At 43.6% G+C, this 25,307-nt stretch overlaps 1 protein-coding gene across 1 annotated transcript in view; it reads right to left on the reverse strand.

The window, feature by feature from the left end:
- The window catches only part of LOC132914984 (acetylcholinesterase-like), a 152,063-nt gene extending 135,961 nt beyond the window's left edge, over positions 1 to 16,102 (reverse strand). The window contains exon 1 of the mRNA XM_060974576.1: positions 14,740 to 16,102. Within this exon, the coding sequence (XP_060830559.1) occupies positions 14,740 to 15,859 (1,120 nt within the window). The 5' untranslated portion in view covers positions 15,860 to 16,102. The remainder of the gene's footprint in view (positions 1 to 14,739) is intronic.
- Positions 16,103 to 25,307: the final 9,205 nt, after the last annotated feature.

The following is a 25,307-nucleotide window of genomic DNA, read 5'->3' on the forward strand; positions in this document are numbered from 1 at the left end:
AGAAAACTCTAAATTTCACATAAAAGTCGAGTAAGCCATCGATGTGTGTGTATTCATAAAACAGGGAGAGATCTTTGTAAACGTAGGTTCTGATATTACAAGTAGATCGCAGGATTTTACGCACTTTAATATATTTTTATAAACACTACTAACGATCTAAGTAGAAATTCGTTTCGTGCATTAAATGTTATAATAAATTACACTAATTTGAATATTTTACATATATCTCTGTGTATTATACGCAATTGCCGGTACAATTTTGCAACTTCAAATTTCCCACGGATACATGAAAATCTACAGCTTGATCGTTAATTTCGTGATCATAAGACGTTAATTTGATTATCGACCCTAAAGGGGAATTATGGTATTTTAAATGTGAAAGGACTAAATCTTCTTTTTTCTTTTCTTTTTTTTTTTTTTGGTCCTCCAAGGATGCTCAATAAACGTGGGCTGACGCGTAGGACATCTCTGTCGCGTCCAACTACGAGCTAACGAAATTTCTATCCACGAGACCAACAAAATTCACGTGCCTCGAATTTCCATAATCACAAACCGATAAAGCCACCATCGATCGAACGAACGACTGGAAACGATTAGTTTTTGGGATACCGGAATTATTCAGGGAATTTGAAAGGAAATCCAGAGACAGATTGGAGGATCGAATAACTCCGAGAATTTTATGCCAGCTGAACAGTTAAGAAGTCGAGATATTAAGATGACGAGGTAGTCAATAAGACGACGATAAGTGAGAAGAGCTGTTCCATGAATTTCAGATGCGAATTGCAAACAAAATCGCCATTTTCGTGGCTCGAGAGTCGTCGGTTCTTTCGAGACTCAACGAGAATCAGGATAGTCTAGCAGCCATGTAATTCGCTTATCTGGCTGTTTATCGGTGATATTACGGTGGCGGTAGCTGCTGGAAAACGCCAATGCAGCCAACTGTTTCCATTCGCGGGCAACGAACGCGGTAATAATCGTTGAAGATGTTTTCCAGACTGAAGCGCGAAAAAGAAAACACAAAGGGGGATTAAAAGACGTTTAAACTTTCGAGAAAGATTTGTTAATCACTCGTTATTATCAGGTTAGCGATTATCAATTAACCACGCAGGAATCGTTACCGAAACTCGAATGGAAGCACGCGATGACGCTTTTCAGAGTGGAGCGTGAAACTTAATAAAAAGAGAACAAGAAAAGAAATCTGAGAACGTTGGAATTTTTAGGAAAAATTCGTTAATGGTTCGTTGTTATCAGGTTAGCGATTATCAATTGACCACGCAGGAATTGTTACCGAAACTCGAGTGGAAGCACGCGATGACATTTTTCAGAATGAAACGCGGAACTTAATAAAAAGAGAGCAAGGAAAGAAATCTGAGAACGTTGGAATTTTTAGGAAAAACTCCTTAATGACCCGTTATTATCAGGTTAGCGATTATCAATTAATCACGGAGGAATATCGTTATCAAAACTCTAGTGGAAGCTTGCAAAGTTGTTTTTTAGAATAGAACATGAAATCTGATAAAAAGAGAACAAGAAAGAAATTTAAAAACATTCGAATTTTCTGGGAAGTTTCGTTAATACCTCGTTATTATCAAGTTAGCAATTATCAATTAATCACGGAGGAATATCGTTGTCGAGACTCGTGTGCAAACTCGCGAAGTTGTTTTTCGGAATGGGACGCGAAACTTGCTAAAAGGAGAGAGAAAAGAAAAAAAGGACTAGGAAACGCTCGCGTTTTTAAGATAAACCCTTTAATGACTCTTTATTACCAAGTCAACAATTATCAATTAATTACCGAGGAATATCGTTATCGAAACTCGAGTAAAAGTTGGCGAAACACAGGCGGCTCGTTCCCAGGAAAAAGAACTGCCGTAAATCCGCAATTAAACTTAAGCGAGCTAGTAAATTGTCACGTAACGCTTTACAAGAGACTCGTGATGTTCTGGAATCGCGTGCCGTGTCGCAACGACCAGGTCCCCGTACTCGGGGAAAAATCAAATGCACGAACGCTTGGTGGAAATCGGAGCGTAATTACGCCCGCTCGTGTCGCGCTGATTTTTTCGCTCTAAACGCCCGATCATCGCGTTACAAGCCAAGGATTCGAGGAAACGCGAACACCGTTACGTGACAGATCAAATTTGCCGGCGTTATCGCATCTTGAGCCCCGAATTCCGCTTCTTCGAATTCGCAAACTTCCTGTTCCTTTTATTTTCAGCGAGTACCGTACCCTAAGCCACACATTTCTATATCATTTTTTAACTTTGTAAAGATACTCTCGATATTCAACATTTCGTCTATTGCGTTTTTGTGCTATTTTCTCGTATTTTTTCGGGTCAAAGCTTAATTCACGATCAGAGGATTTTGTCGACTTTTGTTCATTTCTGCAGCGCAGCGTACGATCTTGCGGACGGTGGCTCACCGCGTGAACACCGAGTGTCCGCATTTCGTAAAATTTCAGTTTTCATACGCAACACACTCGTCAAAAATCAGATTTATATCTGCCTCGTAGATTTCTCAAAAATAATAAGATTTTGTTTACTACGTTTAGTTGTACATTTTCCGAGAACTATCCACCCTTGTCGTTTCGAGCTCGTAAAAATAATCGATTCACAATTTCCGACCAATTTTATAACAGCATTGCGAAGGATAAATGCAATGAAAGAGTATTTATTTATTTATTTAGAAAGCAGCATTGAATTTTTTAAACTATTGTTTAAAACCATAGATAAATAAATATAGTGAAACGTGCAGCGAGACATCGACGTTTACATATTTCTGGAAGTGTATTTTGTTAAGAAAATGAATAGAACTGCAATTTTCCTAAGACGATGAAACAGTAGCGCGATTAATAAAAATACAAAGACTGGTGGATTTTTCAAGGATGTTCTCCGAGCATGTTTGCCGAGTTTGTCGGCGTTTTAATCCGGGCAGTGTACACGAGAGCGGAGAAATCGCGGCAGCTGGCCTGGTTGTCGATATCAGATTAAAGGATCGAAGCGAGAAACCGACGCGAGAGAAGATTACATTCGCGTTGCGAGTGATACGAGGCCTGGTGGTGGGAAAAACAGGTGTAGCCGGTTTCAAAGAGGATGAAAACGGGGGAAAAAGGTAATTAACGAAGTGCCTTTCCCGCGGATTTCTTTATGGCGCTTCCAATTATCCGATGCGTCGCTCATAAGCTCAAACACCCGCTGTTCGTTAGAATCTCTACCTCGTAAAATCGCTGGATTTCGTTCTACATCTTCTCTTCTTTATCCGCCGCCGCAAAGAGCTACGATATTTTTGCATTTTCTTAAAGTACGTAGCCTGAAAAGTATAGGTGGAAAAAATGTTGTATGCTCGAACTCGGATAGCCAAGGAAATTTTCGAATCGGAAAACTCGACCCAATTTCTCGGTGTCGATGACACGAGACGTTAGAACGGAACGCGAAGAAATTTTTCTATGGCGCATAAAAAGTCGGCGTATGCGGTGGCTGTAGAAAGTATTAAGAGTGGAATAATTAATGAAGCCTACCTTCCCACGGAAACTCCCTTCGAGCCGCCTAATTACCTTCCTGCATCATTCATAAGCGCTCACTCCCGCGAAAACTGTTATTCCCGTGTAATTACGTCGCGTTGGTTAATCACATTACTCTGGACAGAAGTTGAACGTTAAGGAACAAACTGGAGCATCGATCAGGAACGCGGCGACGAAACGCTACGAGAATTTTCCAAATATCTCACCTGTACACCGAGATATTAGCGCGTTAAGAGCCGTGCGGCGAAATAACGCGTGCAACTCACGTTCTCATTGGAGTTATTGACGAACGCGAATGAAGCAACTTATATATCGTTTGGCAGACTACGATTTGTTAGAAATTTATCGGAACGACAAATGGCTCGTAAAAGTCCGCTGCACGAATCAAAGAGCCGGTATGAATTTTCATGGCTTAAGAACGATTGGTTATCAAAGTAGTAAAAATACTTCGTAAAATTCTATGCAAATGGTGGAATAAATAACGACTACAAAAATGTCAAGCAGACCCTTTCGTTGAGAAGCCAGTCGTGTATATCGATCGAGAAGAATTAAACAGGTTAAATGACTAATTAACATGTCATGTGAATTGTTTTGTAATATAATAACGTTAAAGAGATCAGTCGTGTATATTGGTCGGAAAGAATCGCAGGTGAAACGTTGCGTTAAGGTAAAACGTTGGCCTTTAATGGGTTAAGGTACAACGTAATTGCCTAGTACCACGAGAGGAAATAGCTTTCTCAAAGATATGGAATTATAATAGAACATGCCTTTGAAAGACTCGGTCAGGCAAGTAATTAATAAGTGGCCGGATTAATTAGCGGAATGCACTTTTTCCAAGGATTCTTTCCCGATCTGTTTAATCATCCGATGGGCCCGTTAGAAACCCGATGATTAGTCGGAAAACTGGCTACAGGATATGCACGAGAGAATTCTGCCTACGTCACACGAGGGCTAATTAGTGGAAATGATATTAATTAAAACCACAGTGAAAACCGATATAAAGCCGGGATTCCAGTGAACTTTTCTCGGTTTTCCTAACCCCAAGTTGGATCCTACAAGGGCCTCTTTCTTTTCTTTCTTCTGAACGTCTTCTCGCTCCATTGAATCCCACTTCCCCCTTTTTTTCATCTTCGATTTTCTCCCGTGGGAAAACTTGGAAATTAATTTTTTAAGAGGTGGGAAAGACTATTTTCAGACAGAGAATATTTGGAAAAAATGAAACAGTAGAAATGGGATTCGAACCTGGGTGGTTCCAGTGGGAATCCAACACCCGACGCGCTCCACTGCCATTCATTTATTTTCCGCATTATTACGTACATAAAGATTCATAATTCGGGCGAAATTAATACCAAATATCCGAGTAACTCCGAGTGAATTAAAAAGTCAATTTACCCGCATGACGAATGGCTGTGACCGCGGCAACGCTAACGTTATTTTATTAAACTGTATTCAGCCGCTCCATTGAAATATAAATACACGTTTTAAGAACCAACTGAATTAAACAAGGGAAATTGGTGGCCTGAGGCCTGAAAGATTCATCGAAGCCTCTGGCCCGGAAAGGTCGCCCAGTGGAAGTCTGATAAAAGAAACTGCATAATGGAGGATCCGGAACGACCGAGGGTTAACACAGGCCTACCCTGCCAGGTGACCTTAACCCTTTGACGAACCATATCTCAAGTAGCTAGCTTCGTGGCACGGTGCCTTTCGGCTGTCTGTGCCTTAAAGCGGAACAACCGGATGGAAAGTGTTCGATACGCGATAAGGCACGTGTTTCTGCCCCCTTAACGTGTTAATTTCCCTGCAAAGAAATAGGAGAAAGAAAATCAGTCGAGCCTTAAGCCTTTAGATCAAAGTTAAATAGCAGGAAAATTACATGCAACGAGCTAAGATTAGCGGTCTTTAGCACGGAATAGAATAGAAACATCGTGCAACGTCGATTATCGTTGGCAAAAAATTACAGACGAATAATTGATCGCGTCTTGTAAAATTTCAAGAAACGAGATGATTTCTTCGTCGTTTTCTTGCGTAATTGCCAGCATATCCGACTGGCAATTTGTCCAGCGTAATTACACCGTTGACTGACAAAAAAACGTCTGTATCATTTCCATCGTTCTAACGACGTTAGTCTACAGCGGCTGTGCAAACGTACTCGTACACTTGTCGACGTTCTTCATGAACGTATTATGTGTGTTATACGAATCACTTTGAAATTCTGCAGACGTATACAAACGTTACGGGATACTTAAAACGCAAGTATATATCTTACAGAGATCACGAAAGTATTTAAACAGACGATCTTCATAATATTAATTAAAGTCTCTGTATTCAGTGAGAGCGTCCTTCGCGCTTGTTACACGCTCAAGATGACTATTCGTACCGTGTATTAATTTTCTAGTAAATATCTTGCAGCTTTCATATACAGGGTGAGTCACGAATCCTGATCAGTAGAGATTACTTTGTTATCAGCAGTTCGATCAAAAATGCTTTTATCAGGTATAGCACGGTTTCGAGAGATCTTTAACACGATTATGGCAAATTTTTTGCCAACTCTTGCTGTTTCACGACCTTGAATTTTCTCCAAATAAACCTATCTGTTAGAGGATTTCTGATTAGACGAATTTGATAAATATCATAACACAACATGCGTTAATTTTTGTTCACCTGGGTCGGGAAAAGGTTAAAGAGATATCCTAATAATTTAGCGCTTGTTGTACGCGTTCCGTTGCTGTTAATAGATCGAAAGTATTGATTCGACCTCTCGCGTTACACACGTATTTTCAACTGAGATTAAAATTTTCCCAATGTGATCTCTAAATGTTTTATACCGGGTGCACAATAAGCGCATAAAAATGTTTTCTGGTAAGTGTAGGAATAGTTTTGCAAGCCAACGTATAACAACGTCGAAGCTCTGACATCGTCGACGACTTTCGACATCCAACGATCGCGGAATTCCTCTCGATTCGTTCCGGGAACGGCCTGATACCGACATCAGGCGACAGCAAGCTTTTAATTTGACGAGCGTTCGCGTGACGTACCGCCCCCGTTGTTACCACGTTAATGAGACGCGGATCTTAATAAAAATTTGCCCTGTCGTGGCACCATGTCATAGCGTGCCAATCGTTGGCTTAATGACTGTGAACTTTACATTTCTATAGGTCTAAATTGTCCCCTAATAGCCTCGCGATTGATTTCCTGATTCGTTGGTTGGAAAAGAGGTGGATACAAAATATGGCTCTGGGGAAAAAGAAAAGAAAAACAGGCTGATTTAAGATCGTTTATATAGTTTTTAAGTAGGCGTCAGACTTACGCTAGCTCGCGTTATGTTCTGCTTCGGATCGACGAATTTTGTTTCCACGTACATTTGACTTTTCCACCTCGTTACGAGGTAATAAATTATCTCGGAAGATTGAATATGAAATATACGTTTTCTCTTGGGTTTGGACCGAGACGAGTTCGCGTCAACTTCGGGTTACATTTACCTAAAGTTGCTGGTAAATTATGCCGAGAAAACGAATACCAAACGATTCTTGCGTGGTAGGTTTCAAACAGATTTGAATCGCGCTCGGGTTAAGTTTAAGCCAAGTTTAGATTAGGTTTGCGTTAAGTTCGAATTAGGTTTGGCTAAGATCGGCGTTCAAGTATCACAGTCAGTTTGATCGGTTTTATTTTTTATTTGTTTAGTCCCGTTGATCGACGGTAAATTACGGCGAGAGAAATTAAACGCTAGGAACTCGCAGGAAATTAAATTTTCGTTAGATCTTGGTTAATGCGTCGGTTTGACAAATTTTACGTCGCGCTACGTCTGGCTTTTTGACTCATTACGCGGCACTAAATTAACCCGGGAAAACGAACGTGCAACGTGGCCCCTCCGGGAATCGGCCGAGACATACGGTTCAATTAATTCGCGCCGCGGCGATTAAATAATCTGCGATTAAGGAGACGCCTTAAATTAAGGCAAGTTTCGCGGGACGGTGATAAATTTTTTACCGCGATAAATCCTACCATTGCCGTGTCTCTCGGCGGGATAGTTCCCATTATTCGAAATCCGTTTAACCACATTCGGACTAATACAGCTCGGTTGTAATATCGCGCTTCGAGTCGCCAGATCCTCTCGATTTATAGCTCGACTTGTAAATTACTGTTTTCCCTCGCGGTAAATAAAATTCAATAAAAAACAAAAGAGGGAAAGGAAAGGCAGAGAGAAACGGAGAGGAAGGGAGAGGATAAAACGAACAAGTTTCAAGAGGTACGATTTCCCAATAAAAAAAAAAGAAAAAGATCGACTTACTAGGAATATTGATAAAGGCAACGCAAAATTACGTGGAAAAAGAAATAAACGAAACGTCGTCATTGTTTAACTGGTATCGATGAAACGCGAAGTTTTTCAATGAACCGCGAGATATCTATCAATCATTGGGAAGCGATAAAAATTTGATCGCCACGGCTCTGCCACGGTGAATAACGTTTAAACAAACGTGCACCACCGGAGCTTTGACGTTTCGATATCGGATCGAGATTCGCTTGTTTGAATTTTAATTCGCGGCCCGATAGAAACGTCACTCGAAAACCTCACCCAATCACGATTTTTGCAAGCGTTTCCTTCGCAGCATGTATTTTCCAGATGTGTTCCCAGACATTTGGCCGATTTATCGTCTGAATCTTTCGTTCCAATCGCCATTCCGTGCTACGATCAAAGAGATAGAAAGGAAAGCGAAGGAAAGGAATTTCACGGTGGACCTTGAGAATACGGTTTGCGAAACGTCAAACGAGAAAATCGGAATTTTCATCGTGAATATTCATGAAATCTTCGCAGGCGACTTAATCGTCGAATGGCCGAGGCATCCTGCGCGGTACGTTCGTTGCTATATCACTAAAGACTCAACGATAAAGGCGACAGCACAAGTCTGGTACAACGCGGACGACGCAGTAGTACGAGTCAACCTTCTCTCCGACATCAACGAAATTCCTCGTTCTCGCGCGATTTAACTGCGTTTAACGAAGACCGCGGGTGGAAATACCTTTCATCCTTTTAACCAGTTAATAAATTCGTGAGTATTATCGTTTTAAATAAAAATAAGGATTCATTAGTTTTTTTCGAAGTCGACAACGTCCGAGCGAAACGTTACGTTTCTGGCTGCAACAAAATTATGTAACCTTTGATATTTTATAAAAGTTCACTTATATTTAGGAGATTTACATCTTTAAATACGACTGATCGCTTTTATTTTTCATTGTGTCATATTACGATACTTCTTTGCAGACACTATATAACATCTATGTTAGAAAACCCATAGGAATGAACCTCCATATGTACAAAGGAAGAACTGCTGTTCTATACTTTTTATAATTTTATCATTTCCTATAACTTAATATATTTTCCAAGTAACGTAACGTATACGATCCACGACACTGTTTCTTATCTCTACAATCAATCGTTTGTAAATTTCTGAACGTGTATACGGTGTCCCATAAACTACTATTCTGTTAATAAAATGGAACTCGACTAATTTTCAAAGTACACGACACTGTCTCTTATCTTTACAGTCGCTTGTAAGTTTATGGACGTGTATACAGTATCCCATAAATTACAATTTGATGAATAAATAGGGACTCGTCTAATTTTCAAAATACATAACTTTGTGGATGTGTTTACGGTGTCCCCTAAATTACAATTCGATTAATAAAATGGGACTCGGCTAATTTTCAAAGTGCACGACACTGTCTCTTATCTTTACAATCCCTTGTAAGTTTCTGGACGTATATACGGTGTCCCATAAATTACAATTCGGTTAATAAGATGGGATTTGACTAATTTTCAAAGTACACGACACTGTCTTATATCTTTACAATCGCTTGTAAGTTTCTGGACGTGTATGCAGTGTCCCATAAACTACAATTCGGTTAATAAGATGGGAGTTGACTAATTTTCAAAGTACACGACACTGTCTCTTATCTTTACAATCAACCGTTTGTAAATTTCTGGACGTGTATACGGTGTTCCCTAAATTACAATTCGATTAATAAAATGGAACTCGTCTAATTTTCGAAATACACGACACAGTCTTCTATCTACACAATCGCTCGTAAATTTCTGCGAATCTATACGGAGATGCACGGGGTTAGGTGCGACAATTTTGTTAATAAAATCGAGCCACCGCTCGGATGTTTTGGGGCGTGAATGGATATATCGTTGGATGGCTAGCTAATGAGGATAGAAACAGTGACACGGGACATAATGATCGGCCAGTCGCCTCTAATTACTTCGTATGGCACTTTCCTCATAATTTCGTTTCGGTTAATGCCAGGCAAAGGGCGATGCATTATTCGGTTAATAGCAGCGGTATACGAATTTATGCTCGTATTATAATCCTACAGCTCGTTGATGTAATTATCGACTGCGGAACGGAGCGTCGTTTGATCTCGTTAACGCAACACGTCGTTTCATTTCCAAGAAACTACCATCAAGAACCCCATCGTAATTCCCCGCCCTCGCCTACCTAGAAACGAGTCGATCCAATTCGTCGAAACGTTCGCATCTATCGTTTTATTTTTCGTTTCGCTTTTGTTTCTTTTTTGAGAGGGGGGGGGCACGCAACCAAAACGAAAAAAATAGAGAAATGAAAAATAAAAAAAAACAGGGAGATTTTTTAAACAGCGAACTCTATGGTCGCTCCGCATACGGAATAAAATGTAAATAGAGGTGGCAACGACAGGAACTGCCAGTTTTTTCCGGAACGAGAAGAGAACCGAAAAAACGACTACTCTGTCTCCCCTCTCTCCATTTTTTCTCCTGTTTTTTATTTATGTAGATTGCGTAACGCTGAAAACTGCAGCGCTCGCGGATGCGCCGGGTCAAGGGTGAATCACTTTCGCTTCTCACCCTTGCCGAATTTCCAACGCGACGGTTTCGGATAAATCCCTCGCCCCCTGTCGCGCCGAATTATCCGTCTACCTTGCCGCTCGTTCCGTAATTCCAACAAATCATTCGGTGGTGCAAAGAAAAAGAGAAAAAGCCAACGTCCATTCACCCCGTTCGAATGTATCGGAGGGAGAATACACTGGGAAAAAATTCCCTCGTAAGAGATCGGACGAGAGAAAAAGAGAGGAAAAGGGAAATGTTTCAACGGATACACGGTATTCCGTGTCCCATTAAAATTCAGACTATGTCGCGGGAAAGTTAGTTAAGAAGCAGGAAACGAGGACGGAAGGATAGAGTGCGCGAAGAATTTGAATCCGGCTCGCTAGATTTTGCAAAGTTGGCGCAAGTTGCGCGCCGCCAAACAGAATTGCACCCGCCATGAAAACACACCATGTTCCATCGTAACTTCGTCGCACCGTGAAACACCCCGCTGTCCCCTTAATTTCCCGGATGGCGGAAGATTAATTAAACAAATCCCATTTTCAATTTTCTGTTCACCCGAAGTTCAACCCTCGGCTCTGTCCTGTTGTTTGTATTCGCTGACGCGCCAGTTCCCTCGGCCAACGGACCCCAAACTCGTTTCTTCGACTAAGGTTAAAGTGGTACACCCTGTAGATTGTGCAAAGTCGATGGGATCTCGTTCTTCTTTGGTTCATCGAATGTACTTTTCTCAGGCATGGAATATTCTGACGAAGCAATATTTTGTTTTTATATTCGTACAATTTTCAAAACAGCACTGAAACAGGTGCACGTCAAGTTCTTCAATGTCCAGTCGTTGATCTGTGGGTTACTGACAGGTGAACAGACTGGCAAATTTATTTATTTATTTCTATATCCGTCGACGCGACAAGTCAGCTAATGTAAAAAGAAACATACAAAATAAAAGACGATAATCTGCGCGGACAGACAAGCACAGTTACATATTTTCTGCAAATTCGTATTTTCCAGGTAAAATAAAGAAGTGGAACTTTCGCTATATCGTCTACAGTTTCTCACATTATGTACGTTCTATGGAATTTTATAATTTCAAATTCCCCACGGACCTATAAAAATCCACCGTCTAATCTGATCACTGGTAACTGACACTTACCACACTCGCCCGTTAGACTATTATTTAGATCGTGGAAATTGAATTTTGAAAATATTTGGTTACGGTACAGGCACGATGAACGCTCACGCTAATTTCCCTGCACGGTCGGGTCTTGATTAGTAGCCCAGTTCAACTCGACGTAAGCTAGAATTAGGCTAAGGGTTAGGCTGACTCAGATTCCAGCCACGACGTTAGGATCAAGTTAGGTTGTCAGGTCTGAGCTACAAGATTAAGACTTGCTTACAACGCCTATAATCAAGTCGATCTGCTTTTGATCGAAATCAGAATATTGAGGCTCGATTGGAATTTGCGCTAAGGTGGAAGCCGAGTCTTTGCAACTCCTACACGTTAAATTACCTTAAGGCAGAACCTTACGTGTTAAATTGAAACTAGCGAATTAAGATTCGGGGTGGCATGTTAGGATAGAGTTAGCGTGTTAGGTCAAAGTATGACATTAAATTGGATGGGAAACCTGGGCCCTATTTACCTGGTCCGAGCTGAGTCCTTGAGTCTAAGCTACAGGCACAATCTGATGTCACGTCTAAGAGTTAGCGTGTTTGGCCTGAGTCAGATGATTTTAGATTTAAGACGCTACGTTCTGTTAGGCGCAGGCGTTAGCTGTTCAAAGTGTCAGCTGAATTGTTATTTGAATTAGGATATCTACATATTCCTGGCGGAGATAAATGTGCGCGCCCGAAGGGCACGGTCGTGAAATTGCCACGTTCAATCCGTTCACCAAGATATCGTTAAGCGGTTCGGCATTACAGCGACACTCAATTGTCGGTTGCAACGTGAATTTGCACAGGTGTCAGGCGCAAGATATCATATCGAGCGAGACTCTGAATGGGTGAAATTGCTGATGCAGGTACGCGTATATCGTGATGCGTCAGACCGATTCTCGACTACGTGAAATGAATTCGGCTCTATTTCGCCGATAATCTATCGCCAAGACTATCACCTCCATCAGCTTATCCAGGTCTTTTCTATCGCATGTACGGACTGTCCCATTGCCCTGGTGCTATACCAGAAAATCATTTATCGACCACGCTGAATAAAATTGCATCGTGCTAGTCGGTTCCATAGCTCGGTACAAGTGTTTATCGACGATCATTATCTTCCATGCTAAGGATATTTGTTGTTATTATCGTCGTTAACGAACAACGATTACAGCAACAGGCTCGTGAAACTAGGAGGCGCTGTACGTCGAAGCAGCGGCTGATAAAACGTACAAAAGACTACTTTGGGGAAAAAGCAGGTGTTTTAATGCGGTGGTATTTTAGCGTTACCAATGAGATTGCTTAATTTCATTTTATTGAAAATTATAGGGCAAGTTTAGTGAAGGTACAACTTTACTTACGAGCAACGTCTCGACTCGAACGTGACACAGGATTTTAATGAAACTTGGCGGATATGATACAGCGAGAAATATCCCACTCTTATCTTTCTCATCGGCGATCATCTACATTTTGGTGGAGGTGAAAACGAGTCTTAAAGTTGAGGTCGAGCACGTATAATATTTTCTGAATATCTTGGAAACTGTTAGAGATAGCGCAATGTAGTAGATGGACGAATCTCGTTGTTTTTGAACGAGGAATATGACCACTGTGTACACAGGTTTTTAAAAAGTCCGTTTGTCTAAATAATATAATAAAAATCGTCACTTGTTCGCTAATATTTCTAATAAATATTTATCGATCTTCGCGGTAAATTTGTTTGAATTTCAATTGGGCACGTAAATTCTACTTCCGAATTTTACTTTTGAAAGGAGAAAACAGGTTACACTGATTTCGCAGAAGAGAACGATTCCCACGATATTTTATGTGATCCAGCTAATTATAGCTGCAAGCTACGTGTTTCCAATTACCGCAAGCTCGACTTCTCCACACTTTTTCTCACTGTGTGCGGCAAGAACTCAGCACCTACGTAGCAATCGACGTGGAGCACGATCGCCAGGCTCGTGAACGTTACAAAGACCGAAATCCGAAGAATCGAACTAACGAATGGTTTTAAAGAAGCGTCGAAGAGCGAGCTAGATAAGTCTGATTCATCATTTTACGGCTAAGACTTCAAGGACAGGATACAATTTATCAGACTTTGCCCGTTTCATCCCCGTGGAAACGAAGCGCTCGATCAACTCGATTAAATCATTTAACGTCGAAGAAGCTTTTTTTCTCGCAATCTTAGGCGACCGTATGATTCTTCTTCTTTTTTCTCTTTTTCTTCTTCCAATTGAAACTCGCTATGCTAACAGGTTTCCCGTCCCTCACGGCTGGAGGATCAAATATTCCGAGAGCAGCTTGAAATCGTCGCGAATAACGGTGTGATTTATGATCCGGCGAGCAATCATCGAGCGCTGCCGCGCTCAACTTCTCTCGCGGACGAGAAAAAGACGAGAAAAGAAGCGTTCGATTTAAAGCAGGGACACGACGAGGACAAAACGAGAAGAAGAGTTACTTAATTACCTCGACTCGCTGCAGCGAAAAACTGCCATTAACGAACTGTTCCTCGGGCCAGCGATCGACGAGTCTCTCGGCTCATGCTTTTCGCCTGCACGGATTCTCGGATCTACCTTGAATCGAGCCGCGATCAAATCGTCACCATGTAACGACAAGGTAATCGCGCAAGCACCGTCAACAGGTTCCCTTTGCTGGTCGGACGCGATTTAGAGATTTTGAAAGTCGCTAGAGTTCGTCTTCTGACGACACCGACCACCAACTACCATAAAGTTTGCTGCATAGATTTCTGAATGCGGCTAAAAGACTCGGTCGATCTCGGCCACGCGAGCAAACCTATCGAGCCGAGGTCCCAGAGGCATTTAAATCGCGGAAGGTTAATTAGGTAGAGTGGGTCGCGTTTAAAGATTGCGAAATAATTTCTCGAGGCTGCGTCGCGCGACGCAGCTTTTCATTAAACAGAAAGGCGGATCACGAGCCAATAACGAATAGCTATCCGCATTATCCAACGACAATACACCGGAACCATTGTTCCCAGCCGACGCGGCTGGTCGGTCCGGCTCAACGGTATTTTACGTAACGAACGTTTCAAACCTGTCCGACTGACGTTTCCACACGAAAAAAAATCTCTGCGAACAGCGTACTCTATCGATTCGAGCTTGTTCCAGCGTATCGTCCTCTGATCACCTCTGCAGCGACGCACGAAACAACCGGTTTCGCTGTTACGCCATACCGGTACGTTAGCTGACAAAGATCGACTCACCCTCGTTCTTGTTGTTCCCGATGAGAATCTCCGTGTCCTTGAAATCGGCCTCTCTGAGAAGATCCAGAGGATCCTTAGGTAGGAAGATTCCGTCGATGGTGGGCGCCGATGGGAAACCTAGGATGCCCCAGTAGCTGTTCCACTGCTGGACAGAGATGGTCTTGGCGTCCACGGACCTCATGCAGGCCATCACCCTGGCAGGATTCTCCTGAAGCATGGTGGAGTTGCAGCCACAGTCGTCGACCAGTATCCTGGCCACTTCGTGCGCTTTCTCCCCGGTCATGTAGCTCCATGGAGCGTTCAAAGTGCCACTCTGGAGGATTCCTCGGCGGACCAAACCGCGAGTCACCGGAGAAATCAGGTGCAGAGACACGGAGCTGCCTCCGGCGGACTCGCCAAAGATGGTGATGAGGTCAGGATCGCCTCCGAAGGCCGCCGCGTTGTCCCTGAGCCATCTGAGCGCCAGAGCCTGATCCCACAGACCCATATTGCCAGGAGCCTCTTCGCTGTTGGTGAAATGCTTGTTCAAATAGAGAAACCCAAAAGCGCCAACTCTGTACTGCATGGAGGCGATGATGGCGTTGCTGGTAGCTGCCATGATGTCCGCGTCGTAGACGTCCAGGGTAGCGGTGCCGCTCATGAAACCACCCCCGTAGATCCAGACCAGAAGTGGCAGGCCGTTCTTGTCCCCGTTGTTCGGCGGCTCCGAGCCCTTGTGTCTCAGTCGAAACTTCTGCGGCACCCAGATGTTCAAGTACAGACAATCCTCGGAGATGTTGGTGTTGGGGTTCCACATTTCCTCCCCTGGAAAGCCAGGGAAGTACTCGTACCTCTCCTGGTAGCAGCTGTTGGGCAGCACAGTGGCGTTCAGGATTCCGTGCCAGGGTTCTATGGGCAGCGGCTTCCTGAATCGAAGCGGTCCTATCGGAGGCTTGGCGAAGGGGATTCCATAGAATATGTGAACCTCCTTGTCCAGTATCATACGGGAGAATCCGCGAACCAGGCCGCTGGTGGTCTCCACCACCATGGGATCGTTGTGCACGTTGTTCCTCTGCGCGGACACGTTCGCCCTGACGGAACTCGAGCAGAAGAGAAGCAGCAGGAACACAAGGTTCGTCATCGTGGTAGGCTCCGCTGCAGAGAGTTTCGTGGAGCACACCTGCCGAGAGAGACTCAACAAGTTAGCGAGTGGGGGACCGGCCGTGGAGCCGGCTTTTGCGCGGAATCCTCTCCGTTCGCCTCCACTCTCTAACCACGCCGTCTCTCCGTGTCTCGCGCTACCTCTGTGCCTGTCTAATTCACCGTGACCTTTCCAAGCATACGCACCGATCAACTTGCACACGCACGCGCGTTCGATATCACCTTTTTCTTTTTTTCACCTTTTTTCCAGTCCCGGTCCAAATGTCTCTTCTTCTGGTCGCGCTCCTCCTACAAGTGGCAACGAAACACGCTGTACGCGGCTACTACCGTCGTCGATCACACTCTGGCGAAGCAGGAACCCTGTTGTGTGGCTGGCCGTGATGGCGCGAGTCGCCAAGGACACACGACTGCGTCGCGGAAAGACAAACAAAGGGATCGCGCGCAGATCGAGGCGGGCAGAGGGTAAATTTTCGCGCGGCGGCCGGCGAGCCGCGTTGCACGGGGTCGACTGATGGAGGCAGTAGAGGTGGCACAGAGTCGAGGTGCGCCGTTGGCTGGTAGTGGTGGCGGACGCGATCGTGGTGGTGGCACTGGTGGATGTGGTGGTGGTGGAGTGTTGGCGCACGCCTCGCTCCCGTACATAGCGATGGCCATTCGATTCTCTTCCCGGTAACTTCTCCGGCAATTTCATCCTTCAAACATCTCAGTCCCCTTCGACGCGCCTACGTCTTCTAACCAACTTCAACAACTTCTTGGTCGAATCTCTCCCTACGCTATCTCTAGAGTAGCACCAGGCTCTCAAAAAACCTCGATGATTTTATGATTTTCACGGAGATCGAAGAGGATTGTGCACGATGGCCCGTGACGACTTGCTTCGGCGTTATACCCATCGCTAGGTGCATGCATAGGCAGGTCGATCCTTGAACGCTGTCCTTGTTCGTTTGTCTATCTACACGCCCTCGTAGTTTCAATCTCGTTCTTCCGTCCCATAATCAGCCAGCAATCCGAAGAAATCGTATCCCTTCGATCGGGTCGACTCGACGTGGTCCGTTAACGAACGATATCCGAAAATAGGAATTTCGCGGTGGAAACAAAAGAAAGTAAAATCAGGCGGCTCTCGCTTCGGCGTCTTCTTCGGTGTTCCCGCTCCGCTATGGGCGAATTAAAATTCAACAGACGACGAATGTGACAGGGCAGACGCAGAGCTGGGACTTGCAAACGTTTTCCAAAACGTTCCAAGCGTTCTTAAATTATTTCTCTTCTCGCGAACGTAATACACCGATAAAGAATCCTCGCAATAATTCACCGGAACCGCTAGAGACGAGAGCGGTAAATCTTCAGTTTCGCGGAGTACCTTTCAACGCGTTCTACATACTTTTGAAGCATTCGAGGAGAAAAGAAAAGAAAATAGAAGAAATTAATTGCTGACAAAGTTTCCCTTTCGCGACTGCCCGAAAAGCGACGTAAAAAGCCGGAACAAGGTGTCCTATCTCCGACCCTAGTTTTCACCCTTCGTGTAGGCAACCGAAACGATTCTATTTCGTCGCAATATGGTCGTCTTAATTCCGTCCTTCATCCTGCGCCGCCCTCGAGGGAAACAGCTTCAAGAAACCACCCTCGTCAGACCCATCAAATAGAAAGATCCTGTTAAAATAATTCCAGCATTAGTATACAGATAACATCGGACAGAAGCACACTGGTTTCTAAGAGGATCCGAATGAAATTCGACAAATAGAAAAAACAAAGGATATAAAACTCCACGATTTTTAATCGTCGTCGCGAATATCTCCAGGATGAGTTCTTTCGTGACATCCAAGCGCACCTTGCACGCGTTGGATTCTCGTTCGAGGGTTCAGTGACGTACAGTGACTCGCACGAGTATCCTTACACTTGCCATATTAAAGTTTCACGTGCAGGTTGCGCGTGTCGCGGGAAACATTTTCATATTTCAATAACGCTCTAATGAAACGCGACTGTCGCGAGATTAAATCCGGAAAGTTTCAATCCAATCTGAAAATATACGTAAACGTCGCAAGATGTCTACAATTACGCAAACTTACATTTAATGAAAAATTAGCATACCGTACGAATGGTCACCACTGGCATTTAAAAAGCGTTGAAGACGTTCCTACTGAATACCGAGATTTAAGAACACAGTGGATAGTCGCCAGTTTAAAAACCTTTTTCTGATCTCCGCAAATTAATATACCTGTACTATACATCTTGCGACTTAGGTACACGTTTTCAGAGTACCGTAAAAGCATTTCATCGATGAAACCATAACTGGGATGGGATATAAAATGAAATTTCAAAACGTTTCTTACCAAGCGAGTAATATGTTCGTGAAAGATGTCGACGAATGGTCTGGCGAGCCACCGTAAGTTCAGTGAAACGTTTACATCGCGCGCCACAATCAGCCAAGACTTTTCAACTTCCTGTGGAAGAACAGCTTTCTAGTGCGAAAGCGTTACGTGACGACAGAATACGGGATTCGCGCTTTACTCCACAACTAAGTCGAGGCGTGGGATGCAAAGACAGCCGGAATGCGTGATGTTATTAGTAGGAAGACCTATCCGGACGCAGGCTGCATACGTAACGACGCATCCACGATTGCAATCGCGATCTGCTGTCGATGTATGGGGCTCCAACTCCCCTATGAGTCAGACAATATCTCTGTTCCTTCTTGCGACCGTCCTTGAAGTACCGTATTCCAGCAAAGTTCTACGAATCCCTGGAGATCTCGCCATCTATCCCTGTATAACAATTTTAGTTACGTTAATTGGGATATTAACAATTCGTTGCATTGAATTATAGCGTTGGATCCAAGGGAATTTCTTAGAAAATAGTAACAGAAATCGTTTGCTCCTGACCTAGTAACCATGTGACCTCGGTAGCCTCAACATCTGGTCAGCCATGTAAAAGAGCCTCAATTAATTCGATTGACAATTACAATTCCTACGATTATACAAACTCCAACGAATGTAAGTTGCTAACTCAAGTACGTGTAATCTGCATGCTTCAAGATTTGCTCACGTAATCCCCTGTAAGATAAAAATTTAGTCAGTTCGACGGGGATAAATAATTACCAGACTGAATATTTTCGCATTTGTAGAAAACGCGAAAGTGGAAAATTGCACGAAATTCGCACAATGCGAGACGATATATAAAGCGCGCAAGGCATAACGCTTTTTACGGTGCTTGGCAATAAAGCAATTTTCCAGCAAGATTTCTTTAATTACGTTCTGAAAGGCATAAGAATACGCGTAGAAATGCGCGCTCCACTAACTATAATTGTTACGATTGTGCTACTAAATTAAGAGAAGTCTTTCAGGGAATAATGAAAAGGATCATCTGTGCTCCCACCTCCGATGCTTACAAAAGCCTGGCTCGAATCGATCAGCCGACAAAAAGGGCTCGTACAATTGATCCCGATCCTGTTTCAGGTTGTTCCATTAGTCGGTGCAAAAACATGCAAGTATCCTTGGAGAAAGAAATCCGCCCAACGGCAGCATGGCAGACAATCCTGTACAGCCGGCAAAGGAAGAAAGAAGCTTCCTAATGAAGCGCCGCAATTACGCCGTCGTTATCCATTTTCGAGTTCTCCATTTTCCAGCGCAACTCTTTTGTCCTAATCGCGGTACGCCTCCCTAAAAGGCTTCTTTGCGGAGGCCTGGCCGAGTTAATTCCTTCGTCCCAACGACCAGATAGAATCCCGGCTCGCGTCTCTGGACCTGGGAATCGGAATCCGTTGTTTATTATGCTATCCTCCTCCTCTCCTCTCTCTCTCTCTCTACTCTTCGTGGTCTGCCTGTTTGCGCTCCGCAATGGACCAACGGCTGAAACACCGCAATTCGAGCTCGCCAGCCGGATAATAATAGCGATGTCACTCTTTGGATCGTGCACGGCGGAACATCGTTTGACGAAAGCAAAGACAGAAATGCTTCACAGCCCTGAAAATTACAATTTTCGGTTAGCTTATCGCAGAAAGACTTTTGCAGTAACGGGAGACGACCGTATCGAATGGAAAACTGCTTACGCGGATTTTCCATCCAACGCAAATATTTGACGGCGCGACGCAGGATTCGAGTGGAGTTTGCACGCTGCCTTACGATTCCTGCGCGCCAAGCAACAGTCTAATCCTCCAGACTATCAAGATCAGTGATTTACAGTATTTGACATACAGCGTTTTGTAGCGTTTTATAACGTTGTTATAGCAGGTATTTATTAGTTGCAACAATGTGTCGGGTACAGAGTGTTAACAAATTATGCGTGATATTTCGCTTGCAAAATGTAATTTACGTCTCTGAATATCACGATCTTCCTCTCTATGACTCGTACGACGTAAGCTGCAGTCCATGTGTCGTTCGGTTTGAGGGTCACTATGCGCCCCTGTGCTCAGACTAACCTCCTTTCGTTCGTGTAAGGAGGTTTGCTGGCGTATTTCATCTGATTTTTTATTGTCAATAACTAAAAAACAAAGCCGAAAACGCAATTGTTTAAATTCTTGACTTTCGCCTTATTTCGGCTTCAAGAATCATCCCTTAAATTTCTCGGTACCTGTAGCTGAACACTTAAATCGAAATCGTGATCCGTGGGACTGAATTATAACGATACTTGGCGTACGTACACTGCAATTGGCGAGTATTCCAAAAGTTGAAAAGAAAATATCCGAAGGGATGCGTAAAGGGGAAGCAACGAAGAGAATAACACGGTGGAGGGAAATCTTGTTAAAACCTGAACTAACGTCTATTCTATTTTGCCATGTTGACTCGAAACTACAGCCGAACAGGGTTCGCGAATAATATGCAAAAAGGGTCAAAGTTTGGGAATTGGGCAAAGTTGGAAAAGATGAAGGTAACAGAAAATAGGTGCGGATGATCCAAAATGGAAAGTAAACTTCTATCGACTATGACGGAAACTAGTTTACGAACGTGCCACCTTGCCAACGACGTTGCAACTAGGTGTCATTGATTAAAGAATCCAAGTTTTCTTCCGCGTCGTTGCCCTTAAATCGTTGATCGGTGTGGACAGGTATCTATGAAGTTGTATATCAAAGACCAAGCTCACTGTGCGAATCTAACGTCCCGAGACGGGATGTGCCAGAGGTGACACACTCTCGCCCTCTAAAAACTCAGTAGATATTTCATGCAGAAGAATGCGGAGCTGGAGTCTAAATGGCTAATTAAGGAGGAGATGAAAGCCATTAAGGATGAAGCCAGCTAGAGGCAACAAGAGCGAGAAACACTGGAAAATATTTCGCCAGCGTGAAGAGCTAAGAGGATTAAGCCGCAGACTCTGCGTAAATCTAGGGTCTTGAGTCACCCGAATCTCGTCGCGCTTCTTTCCTCCATCAAAGCTGCTCATTGTTCTGACGTGAATCCGTACCACCAGAAAATATACTTTCATGACGTTACACCTGCACATCGATTCCACGGTAGAGATTTTCAGATCAGTTTACCGTCACATGTCCACAAGAGCATTTCAAGTATGAATTTTTCAAGTATGAACCTCATCGTTTAGTCAGGATCGCTGACTTTCTTTCCTTTGGATTATCCAATAAAAAAATGGCAACATCCGAAAGAACAGTAGCTTTCCAGCCATGAATGTTCTGTGTCGAAACATTTTAACCTGTTAAATGCGGAATTTAGTTTCAAAAATCCTTTACAGGCTGCGTAGGTAAGATCGAGCAACGACGAGTATACACGTCGAACGCAGGACAGATACTCCTATTCTAAACTTTACGAAAAACGTAAAGCAAATTTCTATTCGATAAAAAATTAACGAAATAATAAAATTCATAAAGGAGAAAAATCAAAGAAAACAAATTTAAGAAATTCGGTTGATTTCAGTGCGGGTATTTCTGAATGAAGGGTTCCGCACAAAGTGGCACTTCGCGGGTCGAGCACCAGTGACGCGACTGCATTTTTTCAGCAGATGGCACATCTTCCAAGTGGATTTGCTTTTGACGGTCTGGTATAAAGCTTTACAAAATTATATCCGGTATAAAACACAAAACAATTCGAGGGATAGCCGATATACGCGGCAAAGAGAATAATCAAATAATCAAACTTTTTTTTATGAAATACGTGACAGGTTCAGTGGAAGTATAAAAGAAACATACCACCAAATGTCATTTACATTACTTCCCACTAAAATTTTCAACTTTTATAGTAAATGGTAATTTATTTCAAACGACGAGTATACGCGTCGACCGCACCGAGGTAAACCGACGGATTGACGTGTATACGCGTCGAACGCAGTTAACTTAACTAGTAACTAGTTCTCGTGTGTACTGGTTTACGCGTACGTATCAGATGAACATGAAAAGAGGCTGATGTATATCTATGCGACAACGTTAACTCGCGAACCGGCACATAAAAATATTTTACGACCATGGAATATCTTCTCGATTATTACGTATCCAGAAGCGTGCCGGTATTCAGAACGTTACGAGCGATATATATCTTGATTTGAGCAGGTCGACGAGGCTATTTTTCAGACTGGCGGACCTATGTTCGACGAAAGCCAGACAGAGTGACCCTTCGTTGGCCGAGGCTAAAGAGGAAAAACGACAGTGGGGAAATGGGCCGCTGAAGCGGGAAGAAGGAGCAGGTACGACGACACCTTTTACCCGGACCGGCTAATAAAATGCTCAGCTTCGAATCCGTGTCGTCCACAGACGGACCAGTCGATTAATCCTAGCGAAACTTCCGGACGCTCGGTCGACCGTGTAATCGGCCTAACTCAATGGATTACGCTTCGAGACTTTGACTTCTTGAGATCGAATCTCCTCTACCAAGAAGAAGGATACTTAGGGGTCTCTATATCGCTTGTCTTTTTACTCCCACGCTAATTTCTATCCTGTCTTTATCGTGACAAGTACGCTGCTAGCGATCGTGGCGTTTATTTACTGCAAGTTTTTCTTCTCCACGCCGGACTCTCGTTGGTGAAAATCTACGCTGTCCGACTTGTTCTTTTTGCGAGAAACAAAACTTGCCAGGGTCCTGATAATATTATTGTCCCTTTAACGCGCAAGTGTTTGAATGGTGCGTTATTTAAAGCATACGCTTTATCGAGGCGAAAATACGATGGCGTATTTATTTTGGTCGTGTCGCTTCAAATCTTATCAACTGCGCGTCTGGAGCCCGCAGCTACAGCGTATTGACCCATCATCTTTAAAAAATTACATTTTACGTGCTCGCCGTGTCGAATTTTTCACTCTTCCCGATAGTAAACATTTTTTCTAGCTCGTTTATTTCTTAGCACGACATTGTGAAAGTAATATCAAGCTCGCATCTTGTTCTAGGTTTCCACAACTTTCATTTCCTTTCGTTCAAAGTTTCAAAGACGTGGTTTAATACGGACGATACGTATCCGCGAGTGTATTTTCTAATCGCTACGCTTCTGACGTTTGGTTGTGCGATAGCGACGAGATGACTCTGCCGAGGATGAGCCATCGAGAACTCAGCGAACGTTCATGTTGGATTACAGCGAACGAGAAGGGATTCTGAGAATGCACGTGGAGATTTGGCTCGCTTCGAGCCACGTGCAGTGAAATTGACCCGCACGTGTGCCGACCGAGTGCGTGGTATACGTGTGTGCGTGTACACATTTAAGGGCGCTGTAAATCTGACAAACGAGAGAGTCGTTTTTTCATTTTGTTATTGCATATCCAACCGCCTCTATCAAACACTCCTACGATTCCTATAGAAACAATCGGTTTAACGACACGATCTTGATTAGATTCGGATCAGGTTGGATTTTCCTATAAAAAAGAGAAAGGAACAAAGAAATTCAATTTTCTACGAGATATTTTCACGTTTTTCGACAAGATAGGAAGAAAAGTAGCGGTGAACTTTGGGGTGGGTTCAGGTTGCGATAGGTTGCATAGAGTTCTCGGTGATCCTCATCAGTTGCGGAACGAAGCTGAAACGCAACCTGCACTAGGTCGGTCGGAGGTTGCCAGCAGGTGGCAGGTTCGCCGCGTATCGATTTCTTACGAATCCAGCCGGGCTTGGACCCGCTATAGAACTGCTCTCGAGTACGAACTCGGCCCTGAAGCGAGCCTCTCGACCTATCTCGAACTTCGTGCAACGCCCGATCGTCCCCTAGCTGAGCCTTTCCCACGGGGAACATTAGAATACAGAAGGCTGGCAATAATCTTGACGAATCTATGACCTCGCTCGCTTTCATCTTCCAAATAACGCAAGAATCTCATAGAAGTAGCTTTTCGCATGCCATAGTTGGCAAACTTCTGAACGATTAACGTCGCGAGCGTTTGCTAATCTCGCTTAATCGAAGCTCTTAATCTCGTTTTTGTACGTTAATCACGTTCCTAAACTAATCTCGTTGATCCGATAAGGATAATTCGGCGGAGATCGATTTGCTAGCTGGCGAAGCCTACGAAAGTCCCACGTGGAATTTCCACCGGTTCTCGTTCCGTTTGCTTTCTGTTCGAGCACGACGTCGTGCTTTCTGATGGTCTGATCTGGTTTGGTTGCCCGAGCAATTCGCGGCCAGCAATTTTCGCCTACGTTTACTCGAAAACTTCTTACAGCGTGCTCAGACATCGGCTATTCACCTGACTTTTGAATATTTCGCACCTGCGGAAACGTCAGAGCCCCTAAGTCTATGCAACGTTCAACGCAATCCCGACAGCGACGCCGTTGAGCGATCGAGCGTGCAGAACTCTCGAAACGTGAAATTAAAATTCATAGAAGTATCGTTTTAACGTCGTTTAACTGCGAGTCGGATCTCGACAAGCCGAATAACTTGTAGCGTGATTGCGACGATAAAATATCGAATATTTCCCTCGTAATTCCTTAGAAGGTTAAACACAAAGGGCGTGGAAGGAGGCGTAGCAACGAAGAAAAGGGACGCTTAACGTTACGATAAATACACAAGGCAGTATGGTAAGTTAAAGTTATTCGAGTCGACCTAAGCGATTTATCTCGCAATTCCCTAAATTTTTATGAATAATTTTTTACGCGATTCGTGTTCGAAAGCGGTTTATTTAAGTTCAAGATGGAATTTTATAGCATCGAAGCTCGAGTGACTCAGGCTGTCTTACTCTGCCGTACTAGTTCGATTCAAGAAGTGACGAATAACGACTAGTCCATAGCTTCCAGTAGCGAGTATCCTTGCTACAATGTACACTCAACTACTTCATAAACTCACCCATCCGTTCGTACGTCTTCTCCGTCGGGTCCACAGGTCGAAAAAGTGTCCTCGTCTTACAGGACACTCTGTCGATACATTAGCACGTTTCAAGGCAAAAAGAAAAAAGGCGGGTTCAAAAGACGTGCATCGCTTATGAATCACATCGTTGCATCGTTGCACGGCTGTTCATCGTCGAGTCTTTCATTTTCTAAGCTGTCATTCCCCTCTCTCAGCTACAGTATCACGCCAAAATAATTTACTTATAATTC

Source organism: Bombus pascuorum, chromosome 15 (assembly GCF_905332965.1).
Source record: "Bombus pascuorum chromosome 15, iyBomPasc1.1, whole genome shotgun sequence".
NCBI lineage: Eukaryota > Metazoa > Arthropoda > Insecta > Hymenoptera > Apidae > Bombus > Bombus pascuorum.